This window comes from Pteropus alecto, unplaced genomic scaffold (genome assembly GCF_000325575.1).
Source record: "Pteropus alecto unplaced genomic scaffold, ASM32557v1 scaffold45, whole genome shotgun sequence".
NCBI lineage: Eukaryota > Metazoa > Chordata > Mammalia > Chiroptera > Pteropodidae > Pteropus > Pteropus alecto.
The window spans coordinates 36,239,584-36,253,536 of record NW_006442491.1 but is presented as its reverse complement, the minus strand read 5'-3'; the positions used below and the strand labels follow the sequence as shown (position 1 = coordinate 36,253,536).

The 13,953-nt window shown below is 49.6% G+C and overlaps 1 protein-coding gene across 1 annotated transcript in view; it reads right to left on the bottom strand.

The window, feature by feature from the left end:
* Window positions 1-5,813: 5,813 nt before the first annotated feature.
* Window positions 5,814-13,953, bottom strand: part of CASS4 (Cas scaffold protein family member 4) — a 10,822-nt gene continuing 2,682 nt past the window's right edge. The window contains exons 3-7 of the mRNA XM_006922094.2: window positions 12,442-12,543; window positions 10,518-10,598; window positions 8,321-9,631; window positions 7,284-7,361; window positions 5,814-6,585 (exon numbers count right to left, since the gene is read on the bottom strand). Coding sequence (XP_006922156.1) covers window positions 6,175-6,585; window positions 7,284-7,361; window positions 8,321-9,631; window positions 10,518-10,598; window positions 12,442-12,543 — 1,983 coding nt within the window. The 3' untranslated portion in view covers window positions 5,814-6,174. The remainder of the gene's footprint in view (window positions 6,586-7,283; window positions 7,362-8,320; window positions 9,632-10,517; window positions 10,599-12,441; window positions 12,544-13,953) is intronic.

The following is a 13,953-nucleotide window of genomic DNA, read 5'->3' as shown; positions in this document are numbered from 1 at the left end:
GCTCTTTACTAAACTATGACCGTGCACTGAGAGATTTGAAGGCACAGTTTCCTTTCTCTCTTCACAGCCTGAAGGGGTGTCATGCCTCCTTTTTTTTCAAATGACGAACCTGAGATTCAGATGCACAAGGTGTCTTGAGTCAGGGGCACACAGCGGGTGAGAAGAAATGTTACTGGTGCAGGAGTCCTGGCCCATCTCAGGATAGTCAGCAAAACAGTTTTGCGGAGAGAAAGGTCTACTAGAGCAGAAACTGGATGCACCAAGGGAGTGCAGTCTGGAGGAGAATTGTGGGGCTCCCCGAGATCTACAGGTTCTGTGGATTAATAGGCTCTGGGGGTTAGGGGCCGCCCCTTCCTCTTTCCTTTTTCCCTCCCCAAAGTGTGTTGAGGCAGGTCTTTCCCAGCAGTACCTGTGCTTCTTCATCCGTGGCACGTCTCATTAGCATCTTAAATGGTGTGTTTTTTGCTATGATAATGAGTTAACTATAGGACAACTCTTTTAACTTACATGCACGCGTGACTTTAGGAACTTTCTCTGGGTCCACTTATCTCTCCTATGATTATGGTTCTATCTGCTCTTTGTTTCTTCCAGGGACTGTGTGACTCAAGGTTGTTTTCCTCAGCTGCAGGTTCTGGCTACGTGACTACCCACCACATTACCCCCCCGAGAGATTTTTATCCTACTTAATCTTAAGGGGATTGGGCAGAAGGCTTCTTCTGAAACTACTTGGTGACAGAGGCACGTGACAGAGGCACGTCGTCGGGACTCTAAACCGGGGAGGAGTGTAACTCTCTGGCAGCCGGATCTGGAGGCAGGGTGGGGCTACAGCCCTGAGCCGGGCGTTTCAGTGGTTGGGAGCATGGCATGAACATTCGCTTTTCATGAAACTGTTGAGGCCTGGAGGAAATGAACTTGACAACGAGGTTAAATAGACGAGGTCCAAAGAGAAGCAGTGGTGGAATAGTTATTAAAGGTTCCAGGATGGGTGGGAACCGGGAGAGGCTGGGGATGGCCCTCACCATTGTCACCCTCGTTCTGTTAGGCTCTGTCCCTTGGCGATGGCCATGCAGCCAAGATGCTCGCTGTCGACATTCTGTATATTTGTCTCGACCCTCCCTGTGTTGTTGATATAAGTGCAGCAGGTTTTGTTAATGACAGCGCAGAACCACCCCCACTCCAACCCCACTCGGTCACCAGATAATCTATAGCTAGTCTATGATCAAGGAGTACGTTTGCCAGTGAATCTAAGAAGTTTGAAGGCCTTGGAGGGCTTCTGTGCTATTAGAAGGAGTAGAAGATGAGGAACTTTCCCTAATGAGGCCCATCTACCTACAAACGCCGTGTTCCTTAACCTTTTCCCCAGGTGCTGCGGATGACACCCGGCAGTGCCACCTGTGTGGCCGTTAAAGCTCAGGCAGCTGGACTTTTTCCTCTCTTCCTCTCTGGTTTCCTCTTTTAGAGTCTTGGTCTCTAGGCTACGTTGTGCCACATGCAGACTTTACACAGCCAATAACACATTTGTATGGTTTATTATTATCGTCAATAGCAACTAATTTGTGTTGAGGCCTGGCTGCTTGTCAGTCACTGTGTTTGGTGCTTTACTTGATTTGAGACTTTTTGTTCTCCTGGCCACACTGGGAAGCAGTTGTCATTACCTGCTACTTCTTTCCGCTGCCCTTGTTGAACGAACTCGTAATGAATCTTCCTTTTATAGGGATCCTTGCTAACGACTCCCTGCCCTGCCCCCTCTGTCAACCTGTGGATTTGAAAGGCGGGAGAGGAAGGAAATCATGAAAGAAAAAACCGTTACCCTCTAGCAAAACCAGTATTTCTTAACCTTTTGGGGTCATTAGACCTATTGGAGAACTTGATGAAAACTTTGGACTTATTCCCAGAAGAATATCTGTTAGTATACAGGAAGTTTTGCTACAGGCCCAGGCTAAGAATCAGTACTTTCAATGTTTCTACTGCCTGTCACTATAGTTTCCCAACTATTTCAGCCTTCTAAACCTTTGAGGATTCGATTTCCTGTTAGCTCTGCCCGTGTGTTCTTCCATAGCTACAGTTTAAAATTCTGTCTGAAAAAAAGCCGACATTTGGAGTAACTCATTTTAAGAGTTAGCATTAAAAACAAACAAATAAACAAGCCAACCCCAAAACAACTATGGGTTAGAATTCTTTAAGAATTTCACAACCATCACTTAAGTTTACTCTTAGGAAGATGTTACAAAGAGGGTTAAAATAAAGATGAAAATCAAGGCAATTACTGAGATAAGACGAAATTTACTTTTAATTAGCAGTCTTAGGAAAATATTAAAGACATGCCAGAAATGTTCAGGACTTCCATGAACTGGCCCCTGGCTATCCTCCAGCTCACGCAGGCTGCTTTTCTCTCTCTCACTCACTCCAGTCACGCCAGCGGTCCCTCTCCTTGACCTCTCTAGGTGTCCTTCCACTTCTGGACCCTTGTCTTGCTGCTCCCTCTATGGGAACACTCTTCCCTAGGTGGGAAGGGCATTAGCAAATGGTTGACACGCACGGGCAACCTTTGCAAACGGGAAGCTTTTGGAGACCTGCAGAGAACGTACATTTTTTAAAAGAGGTTTTATTAAAAAAAAAAAAAAGTTGCCACCAAACCAGAAACGTGGATCCCCAGTGCTTGTCACACTGGAAGATCTCTACACGGGGCTCCCCACACCTTCCATCCTGCAGATGTAATTTAACTTAATTGAGGTCGAGTTGCTACCACCAACCACCTCCACGCCGCCCACCATTTCCTCTTCCTAGCTTGAGAGGAAATGGTATAGAATTCTGGGCACCGAAGAAAAATACTGAACAAAAAGATACCAAAAGCTTAAAAAAATGTGATTTTATTCTTTAACATTTTTTTTTCAGAAGTCAGTATCCTATTGAATTTATCAGTGGAAACTCATCCCATAACTGCTCTTTCAAAAGAAAAAACGAAGAAGCCAACACATTTAGCCAAGAGCAGTTTTCATTGTTTTAAACCCAGTGGTTTGGTACTCCGTCAACAAGGGTCCTTGCTTTGAACTCATTCCCCCAAAGTAGATGGATAAACATAGCTATATAGATATCTATCTCCAGATGTAATTATATCTATCTATGCACACATGTACATACACACATAGTGTTCTGATACCAATAGAGACCTGTTCATTACCTATTGGAGACTATATCACTTAGGAAGCACTAAATGAGTTGAGACACTTCAAGCATTAGAACAGTGTCTGGAACTGTGCTAATCACTTAACACACACGTGCTGTTGTTATTGTTGTGTGAAAGGTCATTTTGCCCACTGGGGCAGACAGATATGGGTGTGTCCCTGCAGGAACCCCCTTTCGTCCCCGACTTCCCTCCTGACTTTGCTGGGAGCTCCTGCTGGGCGGGACGCAGTTCTCCAGGGGTCTCTTGCCTTGCTTCATGTCTTCTGAGCAGAGGCATTAGTGGCATCTTGTTTTGGGCTATCCATCACTCCAAGCACGCTCAGAGGACAGACAGAGGTCGCGTCTCCCTCCAGAGCAGAAGGGCAGGCTTGTTCGCTGCTCAACATAATAAAAAGATACCATCGCCCTCGGACCTAAAGCTTCATCAGGCTTGTGCAGATCGGGGTTTTCAAGAGTTCCTTGGCCTTGACATAACCCATTGTGTGCACAGCAATGCGTGGCCACCTTCGCATTGCCCGTGGGAACTCGGGGAGGGGTGTAAATATGAAGTGAGAGCTCTCCCGATGGTGTAAGAAAAGTTCTTTCCTGTGCACAAGAGTCGACAGAACAGCCTTGACTTATGTCCTTAGAAGACTAGGATATTAGGCTGCCCTTGCGAGTCTGGCCTTTGGTTGTACGGCAACTTGGACCTGGGAGGGTTCCCAGCACCCCCAGAGTTGACAAGAATGGCTCAGTGGTCTCCACTGGTTGTATGAACCACGCGACTCATGCTGAACACCCGGTTTCCTTCTGCGGGTCTGGAACTGGGTGCCTGTGCCACGCAGAGGCTGCCCACACGATCAGCCCCAATAAAACCCTGGGCGCTGGGCTCTCATGAGCTTCCCTGGCTGGCGACGTCGCCCATGCGTCATCATAGCTCATTACTAGAGGAGAGGAAGGGTGTCCTGTGTGGCTCCCAGGTGGGGACTCTTGGCAGCTTGAGCCTGGTTTCCGCTGCACACTCCCCCCGCCCACCCTTTTCCTTTGCTGTGATAGATCATGGCCATGAGCAGGACTCTATGCTGAGTCCTGGCCATCCTCCTACCGAATCATTGGGCCACAGGGTGGTCTTGGGGACCCCCGACACAGTCTCTGACCCCAGAATCTCATGTCTTCTGTCAGCCTCTATGAAACTGTGGCAGGCTGAGCTTAATCTGAAATAGGGGGAACATCTCAAATGTTTCACAGTCTTGGCAGAGCCGCCCCTTTCTCAAGACACGTGGCAGGGGGAGGAGGGGGGGGGAATTCCAGGTCTAGGTCCCCCTGGTTATCACATGCCCTGCTCGCCAGAGCTTCGAGGGTCTGGCACCAGATACGATGTGGGGCAGCCACCTTGCAACCGTGAGAGTTGACCTGGAAAAAGTGGGATGGAGAAACGCGGCCCGCAGATGCTGTTGGATCACCCCGAACCGGCTGGTCTGGGTCAGTCCGCCCCTGGATTATTTTAAAATACTTGAATTGTTAAATTTCCTTTATTGCTTAAGACAGACTAGATGTGTTTTTTCGATCATGCGTAACAGAAGGGATCCTAGCCGATGCACGTCACAGCTGTTCAGAGAAGTTGGGGCTCTCCGTTGCGGTCCAGGGAACCAAGCCTCGCCGAGTGGACTCCTTCTCTAGGAACCTGGGAACTATTGGTGAAAGCAACCAGCCTTCCAGCCGCCAACAATTTTAAAGCGCCTACTAAGTGCAGAGCAGCGGATGGGAACTGGACCTGGTACCATTTCAGGTGACTTCCAGGTTGCAGATGCTCTTTCCAGGCACGGTGTTCCACGGCTGGGATACATACAGGAACGTGCACCTTCACTTGAGGTGAAGTAGGGATGATGTAACCATAGCAACATGAGCAAAAGGCCCAGCTGCTAGGAGAAGAGGGGGTGGTCTGAGGAAGAGGAGGGGCGCTCCGAGCCACTTTTAGATCTGTGCCCGGGGAAGGGCGACCTGTTCACGCGACACTTCCTGGCTGTACCGCGATGGGCGATGGCTTTGATTTTCCCGTTAGCCTTCCGCACGAGACTGTGGCCTCTGCTGCACCTCCCCAAACACTCTGGGGAGAAGCATTTGAATAGCAGAAGCAACATTGGAACCCAGGTAACACAGATCAAAGACTTTCCAGAGGAAGGACTGCTGCGAAGGATGTTTCAACTCATGTTTATATTTACATAATATTATAAATGACAACAGATTTGAGACCGTCGAGGTACAAAACTTTGCTGATTGAGCATATTGAATTTATCAACACAGACTCTATAATGTACAAAATAAGTTAAAAGGAAACCTAACAAAATGTTAGGTTGCAAATATATGCTATTTTATCTTATCCAAGTTCAAATATGCATCTTGAACTTGGACAAAATAGCATATATATATATATGTACATATATATACACATATATATATATTTGGTGTAAGACACAGATACATGATTCATACCAATCTTACAGAATTAATTCAATCCAAAAATGTAATGCTGATTATATTACCTAACGATGCAAAAGAAATTAATCATTCGAAAATAAGTCTCATTCTTCTCTCTTACTTTATTTTCTCCTTAGCACCTGATATATTTTATGTGTATTTCTCCACCACTTTATTGTGTCTCCCCACTAGAATGTAAACTCCCTTAAGGCAAGGCTTCTGTTTAATTTACTGCTATTTGTCCAACACCTAGAATCTGACATATAGTAGGTGCCCAATAAATAAATACCGAACGAATGAATTTAAAACAGGCACACATTTAAACAATCTACAAACCGGTTTCCACACGTCACTTTATACACGGTCCTTACTTAATGGCTGCCTCTCTTCCCTGGCTCTCGTGGGGTAAGCCAATGCGCTGGGGTTGCCCAGACACTGAGAACACCTGCTTTGGGCACCATGATTACTTCCGCCCATAGCGTACCCCCAGGCTGCCTTGTCCCGTGGGACAGAGTTGCACGGGAGGGAAGCTCACTCCAGCGTCCCTCTGAACTGCCGCGTGTGCTGCTCCAGCTTCTCCGCCTCGGCCTGGAGGTGCCCCAGGGCTGTGGGGCTCGGGTACTTGAGCACGGCGTGCTTGGTGGCCAGGGCTAGGTTCTTGAGCAGGCTGCAGAGGTGGTTGCTGCTGCAGAGGATCTCGTTGCGCAGGTCCCTGTCCTGCGTCTCCTTGCACAGCGTGTCCACCAGCTTCTGTCCCACCATGATGATCAGCTTGCTGTGCGTGATGAAGACCTCGGGGGGCTGGCCGTGGCGGAGGCTGCTGTGAAAGACACCGATGGCTTTGAAGAGCGCCCCGAAATAGAGCCGGCAGTGTTCCGAGAGGTGGATTTTCTTCTCGGGGTCCTGCTGACTCAAAGGCCGGCGGGGAGGAGACCTGGGGTCCTGGAGAAGGAGAAAAAAACAACAGATAAGAGATAGGTTCCATCAGCAGGCTGTGCTCGTCTCAGTTTGCACTGTCTCTGGTTACTCTATCACCACTAAATACCGCTGGAGCTGGACCCACCAGCTCCCCGGGAAGGGGCTGGAGTGGACGGGGTGCATCACTTATGGTGGCGGCACAGCACATCACCCTTCCCTCAAGAGCCCCATCTCTGTCTCCAGAGACATGTCCCAGAGCCAGTTCTCCCTGCAGCCGAACCCCGTGGCCACTGAGAACACGGCCGTGTATTAATTACTATGCGAGACAGTGAGGGGGTGTCGGTGTGAGCCCAGACACAAACCTCCCTGGGGGAGACGGGACGGGGGGCCGCAGGAGGTGCTCAGGACACCAGAGTCTTTGCGTCATAACCAGAAGCATTCGGGGACCATGTCAAAGGGAACGTGAGCCCGAGCTCTTTACAGCCATGTCACGACTGCTTTGCAGAGCACCCCGCATGGCTTCACGAACGGGTAAAGGGTCACGTGCCGGGCCCCGGGGCTCACTGGGTCGTTCATCTCTAGGGTTCTTTTGCAACCAAAAGGAAACACTATCGCAAAGCCCAATTCTCCTCCCGCGTGGGCCATGGCTCTATTGTGGAATTACTCATAGCGGGAAACATCTCCAGGGATAAAGCGTGGGGAGCGTGGGCGGTATTGCTCACCTGTGCTTCTAAGGCTTCGTTTTCATCCAACCTTTGTTTCAAGAAGGGTTTTTCTTTCTCTTCTAGGTTAGGCAACTTCTGAAAAATACAATCCTTTTGAATTACCCACTGGAGTGCTTTCACGCTATCATACAGCTGTTTGAGGCCACTTTAACGCGTGAGCATTTCCTCTTCATATTTTTGTTCTGCCTACTGATGTCTTTTCCCAACAAAGAACACTTGGACTGTCCGAGGGTTGAATTTCGTCTACCAACATGGCTTAGTACGATGACACACAGTTTTTTTAAAAAGTCATGTCTATGTTTATAACTATATACACACACACACACGTGTGTAGTTTAATTGGGAAATTAAAAACATTTACATTTCTAGCTTCTCTAGAATGTGTTATAGCCCTTACAGCACACTGGGCATTTCAGCAGAATACTAAGACTGGGGTTGAAAGTGCCAAATGATCGCCTGACACAGCCCCCAGGTGGCCTGCTGTGCTTGAACTGTGCTTAAGACTTGCTTGAACTAAAGGGTCTCTTTCTAGAGCATCTGAAGTCATGCAGCAAAGTGTTTTTAAGAGTAACTGCAGTGTGGAGGCTGCTAAGACCGTGCATGATGTGGAAGCGTGTTTGGAAGCGTGTTTATACTTCCTCTTCTGTTTCTAAGAAACACGCTGACGATGACTCAATTTATAACTTTCAAAAAATGCGAGAAAACTTGATGGTGAGATTAAGATATTTGCTCAGAGGATGGATTTTAAAAGGCTTTTAAAATTCTTTGTAATCTTAGTTATCAGAGGTAAACTGAAAAGCCCCAAATTTCCAGAAGACGGCTTACGTGCCTTAATACTATTTACCGTGCTTCTTAATAAATAATATTGCATCTAGAATTTTACTTTCATGAATTTTATTTTTGGAAAAATGGAACCAGTGTCTCCCAAAGCCTATGTGACTATTGAGAGATTTTCAGCATCTAACTTATGGGCGACCACACCAGCTAAACGCTGAAGCCCCTTTATATTGTACTTCTCAGGACTCTGAACTCACCTGTTCACAGGCGTTTGTCCAATTTTTCTTTAAGAGTTCAGGGGAGAGTTCGCTTTGCCTCTGTTTAATAGAAGGGGCACTCCTTTGGGGGAATTCCACTTCCCTTTGGGGAAGCTGGATGCATTTTGCAAGCTTGAATCCTGCATTTGGGGTCAAATGCGCAGTCTCTTCCTTTTCACAATTCTGCTTGAAGAGGAGCCTCGCATTGGCAATGAGCATGGAGGCAAACCTCTTGATGTCTTCTGGAACCATCCGCGCCACCATGACAAATCTCTCAAGGTCATCCGGGCTGCTTTGGACTTCGTCCATCACCAGGACTTCCAGGGACCAGCTGCAGCTATCCAGGCTGTCCTTGGTTTCGAGCAGGACCTGGTAGGAGTTGGAGACTGTCTGTAGCTGCTCCCTGATTCTGGCCTGAAGGTTACTGTTGGTGAGGTTACAGGCGGTGCCACAGACTCCACGGGCAAAATCTAGGAATTCTCTCAAAGATTCTTCTATGTGGTCGGTGGCCCTGTGGATTGCGTCGATGTTGGCCTCCAGGTTGTCTCTGAACCTCCACTTCCTACTTACAAAGAGCATCAGGCCCGCGACGGCGCTGGCCACCTTTTGCTGGAGAGCCATTACCGTCCCTTTGGCCGAGTCCAGGTCCAAGGAGGGCTCCTTTGCTGACTCCTCCGAGAAGCAGCTGGATGAAGAGTCCGTGGATGCGGAGGAGCATGAAGACACGCCGCTGGCCCTGCTGTCAGAACTGTTGACGGACGACCTGTCTGGCTCCGGAGAGAGCCACGTGGCCTGTCTGGGGAACCACGAGCTGTTATGGTCCACGGGGTTCTCCGGAGACCCGTCAGCCTTCTCCAGCTCCTTCACAGCCTGAGGGACGGTCGGTGCAGCTTTCGGGATGTCATAAATATTTGGCTTGGTGTTCTGCTGCTCCACTCGGAGAACCAGAAAACTTGAAGGAACCTCGTAGTCGACACTTTCGTCCGAAGGGAAGGTGTCTCTGGGTCCCAGAAAGCTATGAGGAGGAATTTCTGGAACGCTGAGTTTTTTCTGCATGGACACGTTTTTATGCAGGTCTGGAGTGAGGGACCTTGCTCTGGTGTTTGGAGGACTGTGGAAACTGGACATACACGTGGGGAGAGTATGGGGTCCCGATTTTCCCACAAAGCTGGTTAGAGATGCGTTTCTTCCATCGGCTTTTTCTGGAGGCACTGGAGTGTCGTAAAGCCATTCCGATTTCTGAGGGTTTGGTAAGGTGTTGTAGCAGGCCTTCCTCAAGGCCGCTGTTGATGTCACGGGAACACTCTGCCTCTGTGAAGAGCCACACAAAGTCACCCAGTTTAGCAGCAACAAGAAGTGGTGTGAGCGACTCATGTGGCACAGGTGTAGGATGCCGAGGACCTTCTAAGTGCTGGGCACTGCGCGTCGGAAAAATCTGACGGCCACCTTCCTGCTCCAGCTTCCTCGGCGGCTTTGCATCGCCGCTGCCTTCCCGTCTGCTCCCGCCCTCCCTCTCAGCCTTCTTTCTCTCCACCTCCATCGTGCCTCCATCGTGCCTGCCGCCACCCTCCCCGTAGGTCCAGCCGCCCAGGCTGTTTACCTTTCCCGAAACTTAGAATGGTCACTCTATCCCGCGACATCTGATTTCGCCCAAACAGGTCCTCCTGCTCTGAATGCTCCCCCCGCCCCCGACCCTTTCCTTCGCATCTAACAAACCCCTGTGCAGCCCTCGTGAGATGGCACCCCTTTTGCAAAGCCTTCCCCGATAAGCTTGGGCGTACGCATGTTCAGCATATACATGTGACAGAATCCAAAGCTAAACACGGATTATACGGATTTCAAATTAAGGCATCCCTCCCATATACAAATAAAAACCCAGTGTAACACAGCATGTCTCTGAGCTCTAAAACAAGCAGAAGCGTTTGTCCGAGGCCTCGCCCTGTGCCACGCACCGCACTGGGCCCTTTGCCGGAGTTATCTGAATACGTGTGCTAAGTCTGTAATAGAATCAGAAGTGAGAGGATGTGCTCCAACCACACAGCCGGCCCTGTTCCTGAACGCCACTGCGCTTCGGGGGTCGGAAGAGAAGAGGTCTGCCGCGAGGAAGCTGCCGCCCTCACTCTGACCAAGCTATTCAATGTCCTGGAGGATGCTGAGGTTTTCACAGCATCGAATCTCGGGACCGCATCATACTTACACTTTGTTGGCCGGCGGGGGGACTGCATCCTGCCTTTTGGGCGCTGGTGGGTATGTCGTATAACTGCTGCTTCTTTGGCTCCTGGAGAAAGACCACAAAGGAAGACGATGTGCCTGTTTCCTTCCTGATGGCCGCCCATCACAAACTCGCCCTTGCCAGCGTTTTTTGGTTTTTTGTTTTCCAAACGGAAAAGCAAATCACTGAAGATTTCGGGGCTTCTGGTCATGATGCTCTTCGGCGGGAGCTTATGGGCCGCCGTGGGGGTCATTTCAATAGTGGACTTTGTGCATTAAAAAGATGCCCTCTCAACGGAAAGTGGGCAAACTGTACACAGAATGAGCCACGGCTGCCTGAGTTAAAGATGGCAGCTCAGAGCCTTGAGAGGGAATTAAAGAAGAATAAATGAGATTGGGCTTCACGGTCCTGCTCGTTTGCCTTTCTCAGTAGAAATTTTCCTGAGCTTATCACTCATGTATTCAGCCTGCAAATATTTACTGAGTGCCTATTAGCTACTAGACACTCAGCCAAACGACGTGTACACACCCAGTGATGAGCAAGACAGGTGCCTGAATAGGCAACATGCATTTTCTCATGCAGCAATTAGAAAGTACATGTATTGGGACGTGAAAGATAGGTTCCATGCTCCGAGGTGAGGCGTCAGAGAAGCAAAAAAGGTTTTGCAAAGGAGAGAAAAAGATGGAATTTGGAGAGGGGTGTTTTTGGAGAAAGTTGGGCTGTGAGTTTCCCACTGACCCCGCCCCCCATCTCTACCTCATCAGGTGGGGAAGGGTGGGGGTGCTTTTCACTAACCCTTAAGCAAAGTGGGAAGTGCTCCAATGGGACCCTCAATGACTTAAGTTGTGCCACCAGAGCTTGGGGGCCCAGTGCACGGGGACTAAGTCTGGCTTGAGAAAAGCCGAGGGTGAGAATGTGCCAACGAAGCTGGCTGGGGGTGGCCTGTTCTCAGGGCTGGGACCAGGGTGAGGAGAGTGTAGCACTAGGCCTGGGCACGATATCTTCAGGGGGCACCAGAAAACTCGGTGATCGCGGTAAATAATATTTTAACGCGCTCTTTTTAAAAATCACAATTAATGTGAAAAAAAATGATGACGAATGAAATCCACATTTTAAATAAAAACAGGATCAGCAGAATGAGGGGAAGGTGAGCGAGGCAGTCACGCGATGGCATCTTCATTTAGAGCTTTGGGGCCCGCAGTGAGTGACCAGAAGGTCACAGCCAGGCTGAAGGTTACTTTAGACTAGAATGTCAGTCTCAGCCCTGGCTGCACCATCGAATCACCTGGAGCTTTAAAATCCCTTTTGCTGGGCCCACCCAGACATCACACAGAGTCTGGGGTGCGGTAGGGCCGGGCAGCCCCGCGGTTAGGACTCCTGACGATCTCTAAGCTCTGATGGCGCCGAGTAAAAGCAGCCACTGGGCTGTGTGGCTGGGCTAAGAAATGAACGATTTCCCCGTTACATGAAGCACGCCTTACGAATTTGATGTTCCCCCTACTTACAGATAAGTTTTAAAAAGACCAAAGATTTCATCCTCTAGGGATAATCAATGTTAAGATAACCCACGATCATGTTAAGACTGAGATGTATATCTTTCAAAATACTATTTTAAAAAAAATGCATACGTATGTGTGTGTACATAGATGTGAAATATCTATTACGAAAGAAAAGTAAAAATTTAAAAAATCTCCAGCATTCAAATAGTCATAAGATTCTCTTGAGCGAGTCTGGACTCCTTGGGCACAGAGCTGGCTTCTGAGAGGTGACGCGCCCTTTGGTACCCGGAGCGGACGGATGCCCAGAGCCCCCCGCGGGTGAAGCTGAAATGTAACGTCTGCGTGACGCTGAGGACCCCACGCTCTGGGCAGAGAGGCCCGTGGGGAGCAGGGCCGAGGGCAAGGCTCACCTGCAGGGCTGGGGGACCCCGGCTCTGGGTAGGCACGTCATATAGCTGGGCAGGCAGAGCTGGCGAGGAGGCCCGTGCAGGTCTGGGAGCCGTGAGGAGGGCCTGGGGGATCATAGGAAAGGACACGTCACCCATGTGTTCCAACACACCGAGCTCTCTCCCACCCTGCAGCCTCCCCAGAGGCTGCCCATTGACCGCTACTCCCCTGCGATCCCAGGCCCATTTTAGTTCGATAGCCACCTCTGCCTACAGAATACCTACAGGGAGCAAAGGGACTTTCCTGGGTACAGGGTTTCAGGTGAAAAGAAGCCAGTTCAAAAATGCCCAGCGTTTCTTGGAAAACGTGGGTTCGAGACGGCAGGCGATCAATTCAGGAACATCTGAGAAACGCGGTTTCGAAAGGTTTAAGGAATCAGAAGGAAACTCCAGTTTGGGAACGCGTGGGTCCTAGAGCAATTTCATCAGGAAATCTGACCCTTTCCACTTGAAATACTAAAGATTCCCTTCCGAATTTCAACCAAAAGCAAAGTATGTTCTCTATTTGGTGATTCAACAACAACAGGAAGAAGTCAGGCCTCCACATTGTATTGAGGAAGTTGGAAGAAAAAGTAAAACAGAATAGTGGTGACCGGGGGGAAGTGACTGGGAGGAGGCGTGAGGCATCGGTTTCGTTCTGTTTCTTGATCTGGGTACTAGTGACTGAGCTGTATCCGTAGGATTTGTAGGTTAATCTTCAACGAAAGGTCAATGCAAAGACTAGACAGTGTTGCCAGAGGCGGAGAAATACATGTCGGGGGCATGCAAGGGCTCTCTGCCTCTGGGTGTCGGCAGTCTGGGGGTGCAGGCGGACACGCAGACACGACGAGGGAGCCTTAGTCTCTGGTCTTCGTCGCCCGCGAGCCCCTGGATAGCCCTGTCCACGTCCCCAGGCATCCGCTTCCTCATCTGCGACATGAAGGATTGCTCTGACCTACAGGCCCACAGAGGGCTCTTCCAGCTACTGACGCGTGGACTCCTCTCTTAGGACAACTGGCGCAAAGTGACATGTCTCCACCTTCTTGGTTTTTAACTTTTGGCCAACATTAACCTGGACATAGCCAACCCAGGAACGAAGGGCGTCTGTGACATGGGCTGGCCCACTCGTGTTCCAAGCCCGTGAACTGCCGGCGGGAACACCGCTCAAAGCTCGGGGACTAGCTCTACCCACGACCGCTTCTGCTCAGGGCGTATTTCTCAGGCAGCCTCAGGCACAGGGCTAACGGCTCCAACACCCAAGAGGGAAGGAGATGCCTGCCCGTTTCGTGGATCGAAAGAGTCCTGATTATCATCTTCCATTTCTTCCAGTTCCTCCACTCTTGCAGTAGAAGCAGCAGTAAAAGTGTTTAGAATCGTCAAACGGCACAACTGGAGGTGACCTTCGAAATGATGGGGTCCGCCCCTCTCACGATATAGGTGGCATCTATGGCTCTAAGGGACCCCCCAAGCTCAGAGCAGGCAATAAAAAAAGGGGAG